The sequence below is a fragment of the Manacus candei genome, unplaced genomic scaffold, assembly GCF_025592945.1.
Source record: "Manacus candei isolate 608988 ecotype Guabito, Panama unplaced genomic scaffold, ASM2559294v1 h1tg000014l, whole genome shotgun sequence".
Taxonomy (NCBI): Eukaryota; Metazoa; Chordata; class Aves; order Passeriformes; family Pipridae; genus Manacus; species Manacus candei.
Genome location: NW_026138062.1, coordinates 82,686,710 through 82,708,932, shown reverse-complemented (window position 1 = coordinate 82,708,932; position 22,223 = coordinate 82,686,710). Strand labels below are relative to the sequence as shown.

At 38.8% G+C, this 22,223-nt stretch overlaps 1 protein-coding gene across 2 annotated transcripts in view; it reads left to right on the top strand.

The window, feature by feature from the left end:
• PROS1 (protein S) overlaps positions 1-21,440 on the top strand; it is a 29,384-nt gene extending 7,944 nt beyond the window's left edge. For both annotated transcript variants that reach the window (XM_051780238.1, XM_051780239.1), the window contains exons 5-15: positions 1,028-1,150; positions 1,251-1,373; positions 2,731-2,856; positions 7,068-7,189; positions 9,642-9,760; positions 11,482-11,671; positions 12,144-12,311; positions 13,354-13,522; positions 14,707-14,855; positions 15,748-15,961; positions 19,068-21,440. In XM_051780238.1, coding sequence (XP_051636198.1) covers positions 1,028-1,150; positions 1,251-1,373; positions 2,731-2,856; positions 7,068-7,189; positions 9,642-9,760; positions 11,482-11,671; positions 12,144-12,311; positions 13,354-13,522; positions 14,707-14,855; positions 15,748-15,961; positions 19,068-19,213 — 1,649 coding nt within the window. In that variant the 3' untranslated portion in view covers positions 19,214-21,440. The remainder of the gene's footprint in view (positions 1-1,027; positions 1,151-1,250; positions 1,374-2,730; positions 2,857-7,067; positions 7,190-9,641; positions 9,761-11,481; positions 11,672-12,143; positions 12,312-13,353; positions 13,523-14,706; positions 14,856-15,747; positions 15,962-19,067) is intronic.
• Positions 21,441-22,223: the final 783 nt, after the last annotated feature.

Below are 22,223 nucleotides of genomic sequence, written 5' to 3'. Positions count from 1 at the left end.
TTCCTTCTGGTGGCTTGGAGGTGCAGGTTCCCTGCTGTTGGGTCTGTCATTGTTGGGGAGCGAGGCCTGGTCAGGCCTTGCCGACCTTGGGACACAGAGGGTGCCGGCGATCGTTCCAGAGCGACTTTCTGTTGTCCCAAGGAGAGCAGTGAGATATTTCTTTGCTAACTCTTTTAGTGGATAGATCTCAGGCTACTGATTGGGATATATATATATATTTTTTATTTTGGTTTTGTTCCTTTTCCCTTCCCCCTTCCCTTTCCCTTGTGAAATTGTATATATATTTCAATTGTATATAACTGTAACATAAGTGTAAATATATTTATATATATATCACTTTAGCTGTCTCTCTCTCGTTTTGGTTTTCTTGGTTGTTTTTTCCCTCTTCTCTCTGAGGTTTTGGGGGGGCAAGGGACTTCTTGTGGTAAGGTTTGGAGACTTGACAGGGAACCAGCTTCAAACCATATCAAATGCAGATTTGTTTGTCATTGAAGTTAATATTTGTAAAAGGTGACAGTATTAAATGCTGATGTATCCAGCCTACCCTTGACCTGGATGGCCAAGGCAACCTGAGGTGCCAGTTTCTCTGTAGAAGTGACCCTTCTTAAATAGAGAAACTCATCTAATTTTGAAGTCATTGTATTCTTGAAACTTTCATCTGTCTACTGAAAATTGTGGCAATATGATGGGGCAGAACACTGTTCTTTAAAAAGTGAAATACATCCATAAAATGTAATGAAAATAGTAACAAGTCTGAATTTGGTCATATTTTGCAGGCATTGGCATGGTTTGGCAAGTAATTTGTCTTCTAGTTGTTTTCTGTCTGACAAAGAAAGTATTGGTGGCTTGGTATGTTCTCAGTCACTTGTAAATTAGTAGCAACATGGTTGTGGGGCTACTTGATGTTCTGCGTCAAGCCCTTTACCATTTCATGACAGGTACCTGTAGGAAGAGAGGAAGAATAAACTGATTTCTGAGGAAAAATAACCCCAAATAACAAGTCTTTCCAATGTTTTCCATCCCACAGAAATTTCAAACCAGTGCAGCCCTCTGCCATGCCATAAAGATGGATATAAGGATTGCATAGATGGACAAGGCAAATACACATGTGTCTGTAAACCAGGGTGGAGAGGAGAGAACTGTGAAGAAGGTATAGTCTTTGATCTCATATGGTAGTTCTCAGGAGTACAATTACAGTTCTGCTGTTATTGAATAGTATCTCAGTTGGTTGTATTTTGTTTTCCTTCCAGATATAAACGAGTGTGAAGACTTTAATGGAGGTTGTAGCCAACGCTGTTCCAATTTACCTGGGAGCTACCGTTGCTTGTGTGAAGATGGATACTTCATGCACTCGAACAAACGGGATTGTGGAGGTACAAAGTGAGACTTAAGAACATTATTACGTGACAATACACTGCCTGCTAACTAGAGAGAGGAAAGAATTTAGTCCAATAGTTCCATAAATGCTCCAAGTTCATAAAAGGTTGTATTGCCTCTGAACGATGCAGCCATGCTTTAACTTGGTTACTCACTGCAAGCATTTCTGACAATCACATAGTGATCCAGATCAAGGAGAAAAAAAGAAAGAGGAAAAAGGCTGTAGATGAGATTCTTCTTCATTTCAGAGCTCCATAAAGCTTGGTTCTATCCCTTACCAGTCTCACATACGCTTTAAGCGTGCTAAAACAAGAATCTAAAGTGGTGTGACCAGCTAATATTGTTCCCATGGAAATCCCGCCTGGGTTTTGGCGGAATCATAATTAGTGATGCTGCTCTTTCGGGAGTTTGAAGTTCACTGGAGAAGAAACTATTAATGATTCCAAAAATTCTCATAATGGAAAGAGAGATTTGGCTTTTATTCACCCAGAATAATTTTTTTTCTGTGCCTGCCTGTGTCTGTTATTATTGGCCATGACCTACATGCTTCGTTCCATTCTGGATAAAGACTATGTACTGACATAATTAGCAATTCTTACTACACAGTTAGAAAAAAATACAACTTCATTCTATTTTAATGTCATGTTTTATTGCCAAACTATGACAACAGTTTTGGATAATGTCAAATAATTTAAGAGACTGAATTTGATGGCCATCTTCAGATATCACTTTCTTTAGTCTATAAATTTTTGTTAATTAATAACTTCCAAAGTAATGCCACAACAACCAAAGATTGTGGTTTTGTCAAAAAGGGCAAGCAGATAAGTTGGTTAGAATCTCTGTAATTCTTGCAAATATACTGGAAAATTTGGTTAAAAAATAATCAAAGATAAAAATAGATGGCTATACCTTAGTACCTCAAGTACCAGTTCTGTCATTTGATAAACTGGATTTAAGTATTTCATTACATCCAACTACAGTTATACAACTAGGAATTTGGAATACACACAGTAACTGTAGAAAGGTAGTCTGGATGTCTTTTTCTAAGGTAGGATTTTATTCTGCAGTCTGCAGACTGTTTCTCTCCCTGCCTTCCTGGACAAGCGTCACTTTTCCTGTTACCCACAGAACACATGAAAGAGTGAGAAAGATAGGCAGGCAGAGACTTTTTTTTTCCACTGAGGGCATGCAGAGGTGTGTTTTCCCTCTGGAAATCTTTATGGCTATAGCTGTAGTCTGCTAAGAAAGCATGGTAGACCAGTTTTCCAGCCTCACTCAGTTTGGACAGGGTTAGGAAAAAAAATTATATGGAAGAGAGTGACTTGGTTTTTAATAACTTGTTTGTATTTCTAGATATAAATGAGTGTGTGCTATATCCAAACATCTGTGGGACAGCCATTTGTAAAAACACCCAGGGAAAATATGAATGTGAATGTGCAGAAGGCTACACATATAATTCAACTTCCAAGAACTGTGAAGGTAGGGCTTTGCTCCCAACCCACTCCTTTTCTCTTTCATCTTCTCACCCTTCCTGTTTTCTTTTTTTAATCCATGGCTACACCAAACTCCAGCACCTCATCCAGTGGTGTATTTCTTAATCTTCATGCTGTTTATTAAATGATGACTCAATTGTTTACTCTTTCAGAGGTTCAGTCAGGCTATATTACATGTAGTGTATGCAGTTGCAATGACTTATTCCCAAACATTGGATTCTCAGTTCATGGGATCTCTCCTTTCCCACTGCAGGGAGGACTTTAAGTCCAAGCTCTAAAAAACTGTCTGACATGTTTCTTGCAGGTACCTTGGACCAATGTGTTGAGGACCCGACCATTACTAGTATTTTGTTCTTTGTTTTTAATCATCATTGCAGTTATCATCATGGCTGGGCTTTGTGAACGAAGATTTGGGAAGGGCTCTACCCACGTTTGTGACAGGCACGCTGGTGGCTAAAAAGGCCAATACGAGATAGACCCGTCTGGTTGCAAAAGGCAGAGCAGAAAGGCTCCTTAGGTGGTAAATTCTGCAAGACGTGAATCTTTCTGCACTGTCTTTTCTCCTCAAGGGTGATCCTGTGTGCTTTCTCAAAAGAAGCAGCAGTGTTATAGATGGTGTGTCTGCAGACCTCCCGATTGGAGGCCAGAGTAGACCAGTTATGGTGATCAATATGGCCAAGGCTGAGATGTTGTTTCAGGCAGTCCTTGTATCTTCTCTTCAGGGTTCCTCTCTTGCAGCAGCCGGTGGCAAGTTCACCATAAAGCAAGATCTTAGGGAGGGGGTGGTTGGTCCTTCATCCTGGAGACGTGCCCTGCCCAACACAGCTGTGTTCTCATCAACATGGCCTCAATGCTTGTGACTGCTGCTTGCTCTAGAACAGATGGATTGGTCACATCATCTGACCAGTGGATGTTTAGGATTGTACGGAGGCAGCGTTGATGGAACCGTTCCAGGAGTTGCAGGTGGTGGCTGTAGATGACCCAGGATTCAGATCCATGTAAGAGAGTAGACAGCACAATGGCTCTGTAAACACTGACCTTGGTACTTTTCTTCAGGTGTTTATTTCGCCAAACTCTTTTATGGAGTTTTCCAAAAGCTCTCTATGCCTTTGCTAACCTGTTGTCCATCTCCCCATCAATCTCACCATCCGAGGAGATGAGGCTGCCTAGGTAATTAAACTGCTGGACTGATTTGAGCTCTGACTGGCCAATGGTGATGTGGGGATGATGGGGGACTTCCTGAGGTGCAGGTCGATGGAGAACTTCTGTCTTCTTTAAGCTGACTTCCAGCCCAAAGAGCTCAGCAGCATCTGCAAAGCAGGATGTCAAACGCTGCAGAGCTGCTTCTGTGTGAGCGACGAGGGCGGCGTCATCAGCATAAAGCAGCTCCCGGACAAGATGGTTTCAGGTCTTGGTGTGGGCCTTCAGTCACCTTGGGTTGAAAAGGCTTCCATCAGTACGGTATCAAATGTAGGTACCGTCCTGATCCTCGAGGTCTGCTGTGGCCCTTTGGAGCATCATGCTGAAAATTGCAGTTATAAGGATGGAATATTTGATATCAGCCAATAAATATCCCTAACTCAAGACAAGCTATAGTAAAAGCAATTAAAAATACTTATTTGGCAAGTTAGGGAGATTTATCAGGAGATAATCACCAGAAGTGCAAACTGTGCTTAATCAAGCTGTCTCAAGAAACTACAAAGATTGTTTTTATCAGTCTGTTTAGGTGCTTATTTAATCCTCATGGCCAGGAGCTCAGTCTTTATCCCTTATATGTCCTTAGATCTCAGATATTGGAAAGACCATTTCACTGAGGTCCCTGAATTCCATCTTATGTAACAATCATCTAATCCTTCCTAGAAGTATCTGCTTATGTTAGAAAATAACAGTGTTACAGTGAACTGATCTCCATTCTAGGCTGGAAATGACAGCATGGCAGTTCTCTAAACGATTTTTTTATAAACTCTAAATATTTAAAATAAAACTCTTCTTAAATATCAAAAAAAAAAAAGAGCTATGAAAAGAAAAGAGCTGCACCAAAAGCATCTTTCCTGAAATGAAAATCTGTAATTAAAAATTTCCAGACAAAGTTCTGTAACAATTTCAGCAAAGTTGAAAAATATTGATAGCCAAGTAGGAAGAAGCCATTCATACACAGACCATAATAAAATAACATCTGAAGTGTTGAAAGTATTTGCATAATTGTTTTAGAGTGTGTTTTATTTCTCTCTGTTTGCTAAAGGTTTTGTTCAGTACACATCAGAAATTAAATTTCAGTTGTAGGACAGCTATGAAAGCTCTTAGAGTTTTACAATGAAGAGGAGTTTTCTACACTGCCAGTTTAAGAAAAATATATCAATATATGGTTTTTGTATTTTAGATACTACCTGTATGTTACTGCTCGAAAGGACACAGAAGTAGCGTCTTACTGGCCATGAATCTTTTGCTCCATGACTTTTCATGCAGGTCTCTTGTCAGCTCTTTGGCCAGTTACTATGGGATTAAAATGCTACTGACAATTTTATGTTCCTGTGTGCACCAAAGTGAGAAAAACGTCTTAGTCTGATTCTCTCTTCTCTCAGTATTTTCTTCAGATAAATTCAATTTGATGCAACCCATGTAAGTATTGCTTTTCTAGTGGAACGTGGATTCCAGGAGGTTGCAAGATGAGGATGTTACAATGAGAAGTCTCACCTCCTAGAAGGAGATTATGCTGCTAAGCTTTTAGACCCTGTTGTAACCACATTAAATGAGTCACCAAATCCTTTCTGAGGACAGGATTGTTCAGACTGACAGGAATGCTAAGTGACATTAGCTTTTCATTGTCATATTGTGTGTAGGTGGCCAAATTCAATTCTGGTTATTAGAAAAAGTGAATTTACATACATTTATGCACACCTATCTCTGTGATGACAGATTCTATTAGACTGGAACAGAAAAGGGTTTGTTGTCTTTTTTTCCTCACCCATTCCTGGGAGAATGTTGCTGCAGTTCTTCATGCCTGCTGGAGATGGGAGACATATGAGTGGAAAATATCTGAACAGTTTTTTGTTTCATAGTAGCCATACAATTTTAGACGCATAGTTTGATTATCTTTTTCTCACTTTTGCAAGTTCAAACACCCTGCCAAAAAAAATAGGTAATGGAAGTTAGTAAGTACACTTATTGTGCTAGAGGGGTCTATCTTGCAGTCAGGAGAAGTGAACTCATCTCCTAAAGGATGAAGGTTTTCTCTTCCCACATGAGTTGTCTAATGCACACAAAATCCTGCCTCCCCATATCCATGCATCACCATGTTTCCTCTCTCTTCCTCCAAGCAACAGGAAAAAAAATTTAATATTTAAAAAAATCCCAACATAGTATAAAACAGGTTTAAATGCATGCATTGGTACAAAATTGTTTATTCCCACTAGGAGGACCGTTTGTTTCAAAACAAATGTTGCAGTTACTTCAATCTGAGGCTCCAAATCCCCCTCATTAGAGTCTCTTGTCAAGGAGAGATTTTGTTTGTTTTTATATTAGAACTGTAAAAGTTACATTGGCCTTTTACACAGCCTTTCATTTTAAAGTTATTTGTTGTGTACAACCTGCTAAATAGAAAATGAAGTTCCTTGAGTTGATGTAGCTTATTTGCAGTTCAAATCAGACTATTGTCTCCACAAGCAGATGCTGTTTGAAACTCAGCTATTTATGAGATGATTGTATTTTATTTTAAAAGGTATTTTTCCCTGAGATTATTTTGGTTTTATATCAATAAAGCAGGTCCTTTCTTCACATACTTGCCATATATACTCTTAATATTAAATCTAAGCTCTCCTGATGTCTTATAGGGAAAGGAAGAGATCTGCCCCAGAATGGCATTTCTGCCATATGTGGTGGTCATTTATGAGGTCTCTTTCACTACTTCAGCCACATTACAGCTCAGCTTCTTAGTGCCTCACAAGTCAGGCAAAGCTGTCTCCAGTTCTCCACACCAGGGCTCTGTCAGATCAGCAAGTCTTACGCACCCAGCAGGTAATTCTGGATTGTAAATTTTACAGAGGAGATATCCATGAGCATTAGTTTAGCCTAGCAGCAGTCACCTATTGGATTCCTGTTATTCCAGAGAACCTATTTTGTCCATTATTCCACTAATTTATGTTAGTTTATCAGTCTATGCCATGGATAAGTCTTCCTGTATGCTTTCATTTCTCCTAGATATTGATGAATGTGCTGAAAATATTTGTGCTCAACTCTGTGTAAACTCTCCAGGAAGTTACAGCTGCTATTGTGATGGCAAGAAAGGGTTCAAGCTCTCCAAGGACACGAAGAATTGTGAGGTAAGACTGTGCTATGCAAAATTCCATGTGGGAAATCACAAAATTGGGTATTTCTTGATGACAGGATAAATTAGATTAAGGCAAATGGGAAGCTATTTGAGAACAGATTAAAAATTACTGGAGATTCTGATCTATGGTTTGGCTCACAAAGCAGGCCTGGTAGGGATTTGGATGCCATTCAGTTCATAAATGCTCATTTACAGGAGTCCTGTCAAAAGAAACTTGCCTTAGCCAGTCATCTTTATTCTCTGCTGCTTCCAAAATAAGCCTCAGCTTTCTCCTCTCAAACGAGTAATTTCTGTTCAGCCTGCTCCGAGACAGAATGTTCAATTTGTCCATATGTTCCCAAGTTTTCCTTAGACTTCACAGAAGTTTTCCTTCACTATTTCAGAATTACTCTATGCTTTGCCTGTTTGGATTGAAAAAAAAACCGCACTGGGTTGTTTTCCACAGTTCTCATCTGCCATAGCCAATCGAAGAACATCCTGCAGCCAAAAGTGGCTGTTCTTGCTCAGTTTGAAAATTTACACTTCTTAGTAGCAGAAACTTTGAAACTCCAGAGGATCAGAATTCAAGGATTCAAGTCCAAGGATTTTTTTGTGTTCTCTGTATACTTTGAAAGGTGCAGGCAGGCTGAGACTTGTTATGTGAAGGGAAATCACATGACAAGTGCCAACAAAAAACCCACCTCTAACAGAGTCTAACAAAATTTGGATTAAACTTCAGGAAAAAGATCTGACACGAGTTCTGACATCTGTGTGTTAGATCTTGTTTGTACTTTCTGAAGTTTAGTATCTGAACAACACTTGGCAGTAATTATATTTCATTTTGCTCCTCCTTGAAATGGTAACATGTAATGAGGCTGGTAGATGCTCTTATTTTTAATACTGTAGTTCAAATGTGATTAATTCTCTATCTGGAAGTTAATTTCATGCCTTTTAATTGGGGAAAAAGAAAAAGTTTAATCAGCTGAAAATAAATGCAGTCTAAAGACTAGTGATACCGGCAGGCTTAAAATGAAGTAGCCATAAAATTCAAGATGAGCACCTCTACGTTTAATGGAACTGCTGCATTGGAAATACAGAAGTCAAAGTTTGGGAACTGCATCGATAACTTTTACAGGAGTACAGCATTTCTTGAGAACAGAAAAGTTCTCACACCTATTCTTGATCATTCTGTTCTGTAGTACTACTATTCTGCCATCATATAGAAGACAGTCATGGGCTGTTTTTAGGGATAAGGTTAGATCCAGATGACTTTTAGACTCCTACTATGAGACTTTTTTAGACTCCTCAGTGAGGCAGGTACTTTAAACCCCATTCTGGGACAGTCTTCCCACCTCACTCCACACACACAGCCTGATTTCCTGAACCTGAAGGAATCAGTGTTTTACTTTTAAATGAAATCGTACATATTACTTAAGTACAAAATTACACTTTCAGAAGATAAGTCAATAGTGCCTTAGAATGGATACCTGACATTTCTTTACTGAATATTTTCCTAGTTTAAACTTGCACCACACAAAATAGATATTATTCCTGAATAGAAACATCTTCGTTTAAAACATCAAGTGGATGAATACCTGAAGGAATAAGCACAATTTCCCCCCTGCCATTGCAACTATGATTACTCACATTGACTTTGGCAAGAGCATTAGGATTAATCCCAGTTTTACATACTGTTTGTAGTTGCCACAAATACTTAGAATTTTTTACACTTTCCCTGATAATGTAGTCTTAAGAGGTTCATAGTCCCACTATCAATCCTCAGAAATATTAATTCAGTGCTATTCAGTAGGAATTGTGGTGTTGCTTTTGTCAACATTCCTTTCCAGAGCTCAAATAGGACAAGTACATTCAAGGAACAGCCAAGATAGAAACATCTTCTTTTAATCTGTTACTTAATCCACTTGTAAATTGTTACTTTTTATTCCAGGTAAATGATTCTAGTAGTACTAGAGATCATTCAACTATGAGTAGCTGTAAATCAGTATTGATAAAATAAAATCACCTATTAATTTTTTAATGCAATCTTCTCAAGACACAGCTCTGACCCATTCCCTTCTAACACCTGATCAGGTTTAGATTCTACAGAACTTCAATAATGGAGCTTGGCAGGACCCCCAGTATGTGGGTGTCAGACATCCCTGATGAAAGGAAAGCACCTTATGGAAGATTTGAATTCTTAATTAAAATACTAAATATTTAAATAGTAGTTTTGATCCACCAGAACTGTGTTCCAACCTGTGTTATCTTCCAGCAGTTTAAATAATGGACATTTCAAGCAAAAGCAAAACCACACCACTTCATTTGTACATAGGTATTCAAGTTTTAAAAAGCCCAAAAAACTAGAGGTAAGCCATTCTTTAAAAAAGTACAGGCCAGAAGCCAACAGGAGTTGCTTCATAAGCTATCACAATGCATTAACAGTTTTTTTTCTCTGCCATTTTCAGTCTATTACTGAGTGTATCCCACTGAACCTCGAAAAGAATTATGAACTGCTTTATCTGGCAGAGCAATTCATAGGAATTCCCGTCCTCTACTTAAAGTTTAAATTGCCAAATGTCACAAGGTAAGCATTATTGTTTATAAAAGTGTGCATTGAAATTATGGCCATCTGTGTTCATTAAGGGTTTAGAAAGAGTGCATTGCATGCATAAATTATATCACCCCCTGCACAGTGGCTGAGATACCTTTGTATGAAGAATGAATTAACTCGGGTTCCTGCTGGATGGCTGTGAATAACAAAGTTGGAGTCTTCAGGCAACTACAGTCCCCATTACCAGTGCTGCTGTAAGGGAGAGGGGTATGGGCTGGGAAAAGGAGCCCACAGAGATCCAGAACTGAGTGGTGAAAAGGGAAGAGGATTGAGGGCAGTTAGTTTAATAGGCAGTGGGTCCTCTTGGTTTGTGGAGAAGAGAGCAAAAAGATTGTGGCTTTCTCATGACAGAAGCTTCCTCTGGAGGAAACAGCAGGGGCTGGGGAAGGAGGGAGGTGGTGATACAGATACAGGAAGGCATTTAAAATTATCAACAGAAAATTCAGAGATTATAGGAAAATAAATACTGTACAGCTCCTAGTTGTATATGGGAATGCCTTCAGTTTGGATGTTGCTGCTACTTCACATCTGCTCTGGGTAGAAGCTGTGACACGCTCTGCATATACTGCTGAGAAACAAAACCAAGCCAGTGCTTCCTTTTGCAGTGTGTTCCAAGGACAGCACCTTGTCTAGAGATTTTCTTTACAGCTGTCAGAGCAATTGTTAGTGCGGGTGACCCCTTTATTACTTGTGGACTTCTCTGCTGCAGCAGCTGAAATTGCAGCTTGACTTCCTGACAGAACAATTTGAAGGTAACAGCAGCAGCAGCTGTTGAGCTGGTGATCCCCAGAGCCTTACAGAAGGACATAAATACTGAGAACTTTTTCCTGTGCCGCTGTTCCAGGTTGGCCAGGCATTAATGCTGTCCTGAAAGACCTTTCTGAGGTGATAGATGTTTGAAGGTGTCCTACTAATGTCCGTGTAAATACACGACGGTTCTCGGTGCGGGTCTGGTGGGGCAGCTCCATCTGGTGGACAAGGAACAGCACTGCGAGTGAAAGCCACCCAAATTGATTACAGATGCTTTCAGCAAGTCCTGACTTCCAAATGCTTTGCTTTCCCCTTTCATCTTTAATCTATTTTATCCATTCCCAAAGCTTCAGGAGATACAGTTTTTTACTATACTTCTACTCTCTTCTCTTGCACTGTACAGGTTCTAGAATGCAAACTCTCATTTTGCTACATATACACGTTCTGCCAAGATCTAGATAACAAACCCTCAAAAATTAGAGAATAGCATATAAAAGGCAGCATAACCAAAGCAAATTGCCAGTTTACAATCGTTGTAGGACAACACTTGGCAACCCTTGTACTGAAGCACATCATTGCTCTTATATTTTGTCTGCATCACATCCCCACAAAACACAGTGGGAATATTACATCCATCTTATTCAAGAGAGTGGGATATCCTTCACATGTAAAGCTCATAGTGGATTTGGGAACTGAACCAAGGTTCTTTCAAATCCCAGCTCAGCCTGTTAATCTGGAAGCTTTTCACTGGATTCGGGTGAACAAGGCTCACATTACACTCTGCTTTTGACTAATTCTGTGCAAATATCACAACTCCTCAGCTGCAGAGATACCAAAAGGTTAATATCTGTGAACTTTTTTTAACCCTGGTAATGGGTTATTGTGGGCTGTACAGTATTTCATGTTTCCTGTCTTCTTATTAAGATTCCTTCTTCACAACTCAGGTTTACAGCAGAGTTTGATTTTCGGACATATGATGCAGAGGGAGTTATCCTGTATGCCGAATCCCTTGACAATTCAGCATGGATATTGCTGGCTCTTCGTGATGGGAAGATTGAAGTTCAGTTCAAGAATGAATTTGGAACAAAAGTCACCAGTGGAGGCAAAGCCATTAATGATGGACTGTGGCATATAGTAAGTTGGGTTTTCTTTTCCCCTTTCCTTCCTTTAACCCACTATGGAAATATTCTGTGTTTATAAGTAAAGTAGGGAGAAACTAAGCAATCAATAAAAGACTAAAAAACATGCACTCACACCCTAGATTTAAAAATCAACCAAGAAATGCCCAAGAATGCCTTACATCAGGAAATTGTGTTGCCTATTTACAATCAAGAAAGGGACAATCACCACAAGCTGTCAACATAGCAATTATTCTTTTTAAATATGAAAAAGGAAGTGGCAGAATATTGAAAAGTGTGATTACATGGTCAAGTTCATAGTTATTAGATACTTTGTGTATAGAGCAAGTTTTACATTTGCTAGACCAAAATCCATTTTGTTCTTCAAGCCTTCCTCTCTGAGATGAAAGGCGTGGCTCACTTACTCTATCTATAAATAGCTACATTTTTTTGTGTGTATATGTCTAATTATTTGTATCTTATTCTAGATATCAGTTGAAGAACTGGAGCACAGCATCAGTGTAAAAATAGCTAAAGAAGCTGTGATGAGTATTAACAGCCCAGGAACTCTTTTTAAACAGTCCCAGGGTTTTCTGGAAACTAAGGTGTACATTGCAGGATTACCTCGCAAAGTGGGCAATGCTCTTGTTAAGCAGGTAACTAAAATAACAAGACTAATATTGATTGATACTGTTCTGTTTGTTCAGTTTTGTATTGTTTACTTAAGAGTCACAGAGGAAGCAAGTTTGGCATGGAACCCATTTAGGAAATGAAAATCTGGTTATTAAACCACTGTTTTGAAAATAAGAGCTTTGTGTTCTGTCTTCAGTAAGTTTCAGTTGTAAAAACACAGAGCTTTTGGTCTAATCTTTCAGGATTCTGTAACCTGTTTCCTAATGAAGCTTTAAGATTTCCTAAATCACCACCACTTCTGCTGAGAGGGCATTTTGTAGTGATTCATGTTTATGGTGCTGGCTTTTGGTAGGCTCTGAGTGGGTGCAGAATTTACTGTGCAGGCAGCACAACGAGCTTTCATTTTTACTGGGTTTTATAATAGCCCAGGCTGGTGAAGCCCTATGATTCTTTCAGTCTTCTAACCTCAACAGCTCGTGCTGGGGATGGGTTCAATCAAGTTGCAACTGTCTGCCTTGCAGTCCAGGAGCCCTCAAACTAGTTGGCAATCTAAACAGAGGCAAAAGGGAACTGTACACCTTTTTATTTATTTAAAAAAAACCTATTTTTACTCAAAAGTCAGGCAGAAAGAAAAAGTATGAAACAATACAATGACATCCCCTTATCCAATAGAGAGCAATTCCAGAAATTTCTTTGTGTTTTGGTATAAGAAAAAGATGAAACTTCAAACAAGTAACAGTGCTAGTGATCATTGTCTTTCAGCTACAGAAAAGCTTCCAGCCTTTTGTTCAGGTCACAACATGAGCTTTAAAAGTTGAAGGAGTCTATTTTTGTACAGATCACTGGCATCAAAGTGGGAAATGGTAAATCAAAAATACCTTTGGAAGGCTCAGATACTAAAAGCATGCCTTTTGTTTTCTCCCAGCATCAGTGCTATAGCCTATGGCATTGATAAGACTATTACTAACTACACAGAAGTAAGTTGATATGTAAAATAATGCCTTATTTTTAACATTTTTAAAACAACTTGGAAGGCAAACACCTAATGCTGCAATTCTTCTACAGATTAACCCTCGGTTAGATGGCTGTATTCGTGCCTGGAACCTGATGAATCAGGGACATTCAGGTGTAAAAGAAGTTATTCAAGAAAAACAAAGCAAACACTGTTTAGTATCAGTGGGGAGAGGATCCTTCTACCCTGGCACTGGAATGGCAGCATTTCAGATAAACTATAGTGAGTATTTTTCTCTCCTTATATTTGTTTTGCTGGGCTAGTAATGGAACTGCTGAATTGTTAAAAGAAAGAAAATAAGAAAGGACACACAAACTAAGCTAAACACCACTGCATCCACCAATGATTCCCTTAGCTTCTGTTAGAAATTTGCTTGAATGAGCATTCTGATCCCAGTAGTGTCATTTATTCAATTTCTGGAGTGCTTTACATTCAGGAGCATATTCTTTATTTGCAAAGGATGGACACTGTTGAACAACACATTCACTTTACAAAGATTTAATTCTGTCCCCTCTTCATCAGTGGGGAAAACAAAAAGTTGGAGATCTAGAAAAGGATCACTGACAGATTTGTATATGCAGTTTTGCTCCTCAACAAACATCCTGTCTTGAGACTGTAAGTGCATCTCTTGCTCCTTCCTGAACCCAGAACTTCCTTACCTGACCTCCTGCCTTAACTTTAAAATTTGCGAGCCAGAATCTCCTTGTGCACACTTGAAAGCCCAAATCTCTTGGGCGTTGTCCCAAATCCTGTTGTCATTATGCTCTTTCCCATCCCAAATGGTGTGCTACCCTTCAGCCCCAATAGTTTTCATCCCAGAACTTACTGTTCTCTCACAGTTTTAAATTCCCTAGCACACTTTACAAGATTTCTCCAGCATTTTATATTCTGTGCTTCCAACCAACTTATATCAGTTTCCTATGCCACCCGAGTTGTAAATGTAAAAGGGTGTGAGAACTGCCAGTTTTTCTTGGCTGTAGTTTATGGGTAAATTGGTTTTTTGGATTTAATTTTGAACTGACCTCTAATGAACGTGGCACCTGTTACGTTCCGTGTTAGAATGGAGAAGGTAGCAAAAAAAAAACCAGCAAAAAACCCAAAACCAAACCAAAACAAAAAAAAACCACCCCAAAAAACCCAAAACAAACACTCCAAAATTTCATAAGCACAGAAGATCCAGGATTAAAAGTTAGGTGGGTTTTGTTTTGTTTTTTTTTTTTTTTTTGCTTGGGTTTCTTTAGACTTACAGTTCTTTCTATAAGTTCCAAAGTTCACTGGTTTTTTTTTCTCGAGATTAATACTAATTTTTCCATACCGAGCAGGAGATTAAATACTAATTTTTAGCACTGTATTCATTTTTCATTACCAGATGGATTTATTAATTTCTGTTATTCTTTTTAAAACAGATAACCTTGACAGTGCTGAAGATTGGCTAATAAATGTGACTCTGAGTATTCGCTCATCCACAGACACTGGTGTTATGTTTGCCTTGGTTTGTAATGAAACAGTGCCTCTTGCATTGTCCATAGTGGACTCTAACTCCTCTGACTCACAGGTGATCTTACAATTATCATAGCAATTAACTGCATATAAGTCTCACATCTCGGTTTTGTCTCACTGAAATTACTGCCCCATTTGTGAAAAATCAAGCTACAAAAGCCACTCACATATACTTGCATGGTAGGCTGACTTAATATTTTGAAAAGGATTTATATCATATAGCGATGTGCAGAAAATATATTTCTATCAGAATATATATTTCTATTAATGACTGATTAATGTGTATTAATATATTCTGTTAATGAAAATATAATTGTATTAATTATGTCCGCTACATTAGATTATGTAATCTTATGTAAGATCCCTTACATCATGATTTCTTTAATCTTTCCTTCTTTAGCCTTTCCTTCCAAAGGCACAAAGCAGAAAGGGGAATATAACAGTAGTGGAATGATGATGATATAGAAATGGCATCGTCTTAGTTTGAATTCATAAACAGATTTTGTTGTCCTTAAGTTTCCATTGACAGCCATTTACATCATCTAGAGCTGTCCCTTGAACATCCCAAGCTAGATCACGATTATATTCCATGGCTAATCCATGCTTCTGCCCTAAATAAGAGCCTATGGTGAACACTTGGTTACCTTTAGAACTGTAGCAGTACTACTTCTGCCTGTAAGTGAAACGGGATTGCACCTCAGAACCATGGCCAAAGATGTTTTACAGTGAACATTCTCACTTACAAATTTAAGAATGGCATTTATCACCAAAAGTGATCAAACACATCAACTTTGGTAACTTTTCCAGGTGAGGATACCAGTTTTTAATAGGTGGGTCTAATATTTCCTGTTCTTCTACTGTCAAATATAAAGTGCACCAGAACAAAGTAGAAGTATGTGTTAAAGTTATATGTGACATCTTTTGTGATCTACCCTTCTTCTCTTTAGAAAATCACTGTGACCATTGGAAACATCACTGTTGCACACCTGGAATCAAAGAAGTTGTGTACCCCCAGAAAGGTGCAGGTTGGACTTTTAGTAACCAAACAGGAACTTGAACTGTCTGTGGATTCACACACAGACAGAAGCAATTCAGAGCACCTGTCTGTCCTGAATCAAGCCATGATGGCAAATGTTGTCACTTACTTGGGTGGGCTGCCAGGTAAATTCTGTTTGTTTTCACTAATTTGTTTATTTGTACAAGCCTGTTTATATTCAGCCTTACTCAAGCTAGGAAAAGCCTACAATTGTAAAAAAAAAAAAAGATGTGCTTCTTGTTTCATCCAGCTTTTAAGGGAACCTGCTTTTCAACAGTAGCATTTTATGGCCCCTTAAGACCTGGGTTTCTCTTTAGATGTTTTTAGTTTGGAAAATGTCTTCATTTTCGAGTTGGGAAGAAATGGGCATTGCATACTTCTGAAATGCCACCAGCTGGCACAATTTAGAGACTGCATCACGCATGTGGGAAAACCAGGCATTTGTCAGTAATTTAACTGGCAGAAGTGCAGAAGTCAGAAATACGGTTTCAACAATTGAACTCTGGCAATAGGTAACTGGAAATCTTTGTGTTGAAACAACAAATATTTTGTTTAAAGGGAGCTACAAGTGTAGTGCCAGTCTTAAGACATGTACAAGGATTATTTGGTACAGGAATTGTACACATGCTTATCTATAAAGTAGTTTGACTTCGGGGTGAATCGAGAAGTAAAATAGCATTGCCTCAGGTGAGGAATTTTCAAAGCCTAAGATACTGAAACTTGAAAATTGCTAGAGGAAAGATGCCATGGTTACAATGTTACTACTGTTAGAGCCTTTCCATGTCTTCTATTATTTTATGGAGAATGAGTCACAATTCCTAAGAAAATTCCAAGGGTTTGACCAACATGTTTGGAATTGACATCCATTTTACATGTAGGCTGCAGTGTTACAGCACTGCCCCAGATACTCAGCATCTTTATTTTCACCGTGTTTTTCTGCAGAAGACAAGGATGTACAGGAGTAAGAAGAGGGAAGGGAGTTATCCATTAGATATGATCTCTTTAGGCATTTCTTCCAAGGTAGTGTATTTTTTGTAGTTCCACCCTCAGACTTGCATGTCAAAATAGAAGGAATGTGTTCAGGGCAGCATTGCAGGTACCACGGCCTGTCTGAGATGGTGGGCCCCTCAAAATCCAGGCCCATGTGTTGTAATTTAATTGTTCTCTACAAGTCTTCACGGGGCCCCCGGGTTCGATTCCGGCCAGGGAAAAACTGCCCCGGGCAATGGAGCTGGTCAGCCCTGTAAGGCCATCCATCCAAGAGAAGGTCACTCTAAACAAACCCACGTCCTGAGGACCTCACTGCCACCGGCAGATGAACCTCAGGATGAAAGGGTGGGCTCAGTTCAGCGCACACTGGGTCTCACCTAAACAATCCACTGCGCGGGCTCCGAGGGTTAATGACCTTCCCAAATCTTCGCTCCCGAAGACTGACCATACAGGTCTTCACACACTAGTAATCAAGAATGTAACAAGGCACCAATTTTGCCTTGAATTTTGTTTTTGAGTGGATACACAATGTCTTGGAAACCAGATAACCAGGTGAGTTCAATTCAAGTGTAATGTGTAGAATGAGAAGAATGCACTAATGGTGCAGCGCTGTCACATACCACAGGAGTGTTTTTGTAATACCTGCCTGCTTTTAAAGGAGAGATGAAGTCAGTATTCACTTAGCAGAGGTGAGTCAGGAGGTTAACTGAGCCATAGCAACTAAGATTCCAGTAATTTCTTAGACCTCTTCATTTTTGGGATATGTATATTATTCTTTCTAGTACATTGCCAGCCACAAAGCAATTGGCATCTTAAGAGTTAAGATCTTTGGTTTGGACCATCCCAAATAGATAAGAAGCAAGTATTAGTTACTTACTGCTCCTTAAAAGTAATCAGTTTTAAAAGGTATCTTCAACATGCAAATTAACAAAACAAACAAAAAAACCCCACCCTCTGTACCAATAAAAAGTTTCTACTTAAAGGTGTCAAAAAAACCCAACAAAACCCCTCATGTTATGTGAAGGAGGCTCTTCCACAACAACCTCTGTTACCAAAGAGGGAAAAAGTAGTATAGAAAAACTAGTTCAGGTCCCTCTGTACAGCCATTCTGGCATTTATTCATCCCGGTTCACCTCTGAAAAGCCTCTGGGATTACTGGGCAGTATAAAAAAGGTAGGCAGGGGTCCCCACACTGAGCTACAGTGCACAGAACTGTGTGGTTAAATTGTGCATTTCATGAAGACCATAAGTCCCTCACTTTGATACACCTTTCTTCAAACTAGTAAGTGTTGGGAATATGCCTCTGTTAATTAATTCAGTGGAACCAGTGCAGGCTAAATGAGACTTACACGGTTCTATATCAGCAGACATGTTATCATCACTGGTGTAAAAAAAAAACCCTAGGACTATTTGTTCAGTACCTCAGCAAAATAAAATCACAAGGAAGCAACATTTGTTCCTCAGATGATCAAATCTGTCTCCTAAGGAGGAATAGGGTGATTAACATCTGAAAAAAAAGAGATGATGCTTTTGAGATCAGCTCCTGGTCATCCTCATTCTAATTGATGAAGGTGTTTTGTAAGCTTTGTAACCTTGTAAGAATCCAGTTGTACCCTAAGACCTCAGAGTAATGCCTGCTTGATTTTGTGCTTAACATGCTGTTTCCTGGAAGCATATCCATAATCTGATGCTGCCAAACAACACCTAAATAAGTAGCAGACAAAGTGAGTCTTTTACAGGGAATTTGAATTTGCAGTAAGGAAGCAGTAAAATGTGAGGTTCCCAGGGGTCCCCAGTTGAGAACTGGCAGTTTTGAATCTAGAGTAGCTTTCTGGCAAGAGCAAGACAGTTCTTTCTGTGACCCCTAAGCCCATAAACATCTGTTTGTGCATCAGGACAAGAACAGCAGACTCCAGGAAACAAACCACTGGTTCACTGTTGTTAATACAGGAAAAGCTACTATGAAAAATATTCCTGTAGTTCGGTTTCTGGATGAGAATTCTAGTGGATATTTCAAATTTTACTGACCTTTCTCAGCTTTACTAACTTTATCTTGATCTTAAAGAAAAGGGGAAAGAACTAAAGTGTTTCCTGACAAATTGTTCTTGTCCGATGACTAAATTTAGTCCCATGTCTAAATAATGAATGGAGAGTGGAGTATTCCCCGTGTTTTTTGTAATCTGAAAAATACATATGAATTTGCATGCCTTGGCCTAATAAATTGAATGTGCTTTTGTGCAGATGTTCCTCTGGGTGCTACACCAGTGACTGCTTTTTATAATGGCTGCATGGAGGTGAAGGTCAACAACAGGCAGTTGGATCTGGATGAAGCCATTTCCAAACACAACGACATCAGATCTCACTCGTGCCCACTGATTATGCAGTAACCATTCAGATCTTAATTTAACTTTTTTTTCCTTTCAGATATAATTTGTGTAATTAGTCTCATGCCATAATAAAGCCTGCATTGTTTTATGCAAGATGTGCCAGGGAAATAGTGTGTTTTTCCTCCTTTTTATATAGAATGGAAGAAAAATCCCCTCTCTGTTCAGAGGTAAAGAGACAATCAAGATGAAAATTCTGTAAAATGTTCCTTTATTCATATCAGTGATAAATCTTAAAGCTAGATTTATCTTCCATGTTCATACTATGTCCTTGGCATATTTAGCTTGGAGAGAAAGCTTAGGAATTTCCGTTTAGAAACAATTTTACTTTTCATTTTTCATGTATCATCACAAAGTTACAAGTTGAAAATCATTTCAATGTATTAGAATCTAAACAAAACTTTTCCGAGCATAATGTGCAAAGAAAGATCTCTTCAGGTTTTGTAATATGAGCTTTTGGTAAAGGAAAAAAATATCCTGGAATCCATAGCCCAAGCTCTCTGTGAATATGTTTACAAGTTGTATTTATACTGGTAAAGCAACTTCAAAATGGAAATCTTTAAGTAGCTCAATTTTTGAAAATATCTTTTGTTATACTGTGCCAGCTTTAATTCTTCTATCTTTAGAACCCAGCTTTAGATTTTTTTTTTAAAGAGTTTTGGATCAGGTTAGGTAATTTAATTTAAAGTGGGTTAAAATACACCTAGGCAGTTTTGGAAAGGAGAGGAAGTGGCTTGAAGGAAGGAGCTCTAATCTTCATCACAGGACATCAAACTGAAATTTGCCAAGTGAAACTGAGAAATTGTGGCAAATATTTCTTCTATTCAGGACAGATCCAGCACTTCTCAACATAAGCACAGTCTGACGCTCCATCATATTCTCTTTATTTAGGTCAACCTTGCATTCACAGAGCTCCGGCATAGATTTATTTGGGAGCTGTGTTTCTGACAGCCTTAAAAGCCCAAGTTTTGCTGGTAACATCAGAAAGTAAAGCCATATTCTGCTCAGCCAACTTTAATATACCAGCAGGTAATTAGAAAAGTATTGCTTTCCTCAGGTGTGCCAACTTCAGGCACTCCTAATATTTTTTTAACATCCTTTGAGTGTTCTTTCCACTTCCAACCTCATTTTCACACAACCACAAGCCTCCCTGTGCAGCTCACCTAGTGGTTTTGTTAACCCCAAACCAAATAAATAGCAAGAGAATTGCTGTGAGCTATGGATGTGCACTCTCATCCATCAACCAGAGACATTTATCTGCCAGTATTCTTGACCTGAGGTTTGCTTTTGACACTTGAGACACTGAAGTGGAAATACGTGTACAGAAGGATGGATTGTGACAATATTCATTGTGAGGGTTGCCTTTCTCCAGAGATATTCTGAGTGACATTAGTTAGGTTTCTTCCATTGTGGAATGCTAACCTTAATACATCAGTATTGCAGAATCTGTGCCCATCTTTCAACATTATTGCTCTGTCTGAAGTTATTGTTAAACTTCACTTCCCACTTGTGACATGTAAGACAGGATTTGCTCCAGCTTTCACACCAGTACAGCCTCTGAATCTGTCCAAGCACTGGTTCATATGTAGCTGCTGACACCCCAGGGCTACTTGCCACTTTTTTTCCCTTTCTAGGATGGTAAAACAAGCTTTGATTTCTCCTGACTCCGTGGAGGGGAGATAACTTCAGGAGAATATCCTTCCCTGCTCTCTCACCATCCCAGCACACACTTTCTTCACGTGGGCCCAAGCCAAAAAATAACTTGGCTGAAGTAAGCAGGTTTTGCAAGCAAGGCAGAGCTGAATTGGGACTTTTGACATCAAATGTGGCCACTTTGTTTATGGTATCTCAGCAGCACCCATTAATTCTGGGAGGCTCTTCGGTCAGGCTCTGCCTTGCACAGCAAACACAGGAAGTATGAGATGAGGGATGCAAAGTGTCAGCAATGTTCTAAATGCTTATGCTGGCATGGGAACAGAAGAAAAGGTTGGGGGTTTTGGGGGTTTTTTTGCTGTTGTTTGGTTGGTTTTTTAGGTTTTGTTTGTTTAAATGTAATAAACTGTATAGAAATGAAAGAAAAAAAATCACTTTCTCACACAGACTGTTTCTCTTTGTTTTCATGCAATAATATCTTAGGGTTTTGTAGTTACAATGCACTTCTTTTTTTAAATGTAAAAGTGCCTCCCTATTGTAAGAATTAAATAAAGCAGCATTTGCAAGTTTCTATTCATTTTAAGTTGTATTTGCATATCTTTGTTCATTTTCACTGTGCAAAACTTGTTCTGGTGGTCAAGTGGCTCAGTCAGGAGATTGTGATCATCTTCAGCATCAAAAGAGGTGGCTCAAATTAATATGCTCTCCAAATAGACATCCATGCTCTCTAGATAAATTTTTAAGCTTTAATATTGCCTGAGGAAATTAAGCTTTCCTTAAAACTACATCTGGAGAAAAAGATGAGGGAAAGTAACCAAATTCCTGTATTTTCTCCTTCATCAGATGTATTTAATTCTATTTTTAGGCATAATCATTTCAGCAAGGGCCACTCTGTGTTTATAAAGAACAGCTGGACCTGCTCTGCATTTTCAAGCTCCTGTGCATGTGTGTTACAAATCAGTATATCCTGATTTCCTTGAAAATGAAATTTAGTCATGAAATTGGTTCCCAGTTATAAGCTTCCTGCTTACATGCCTAAGTTCAGTTTACATGCTCTAATGCCTGCATGTTTTCTGGTAGATTAAGTGCGAATACCTTTGCTGTTGTTGCTCAAGATTAGCTCTAGAGCTGTCATCTTCAAAGAATGAGTGACCAAACTCATTCTCTGCCGTTCTCATCCTGCTTGTTATTGATGTTAGCCTTTCAGTGTCATTGATCACATGTACACACTTTATGTCAGCAACCTTGTTATATCAAAATAACTGCCCTGATTTGGATGCAATTGCATGTTTCATCTGCCAAAAAATAACAGTTACGTACCAAAAAAATTAGATATGAGGAAAGCCACAACAGCCAGGAG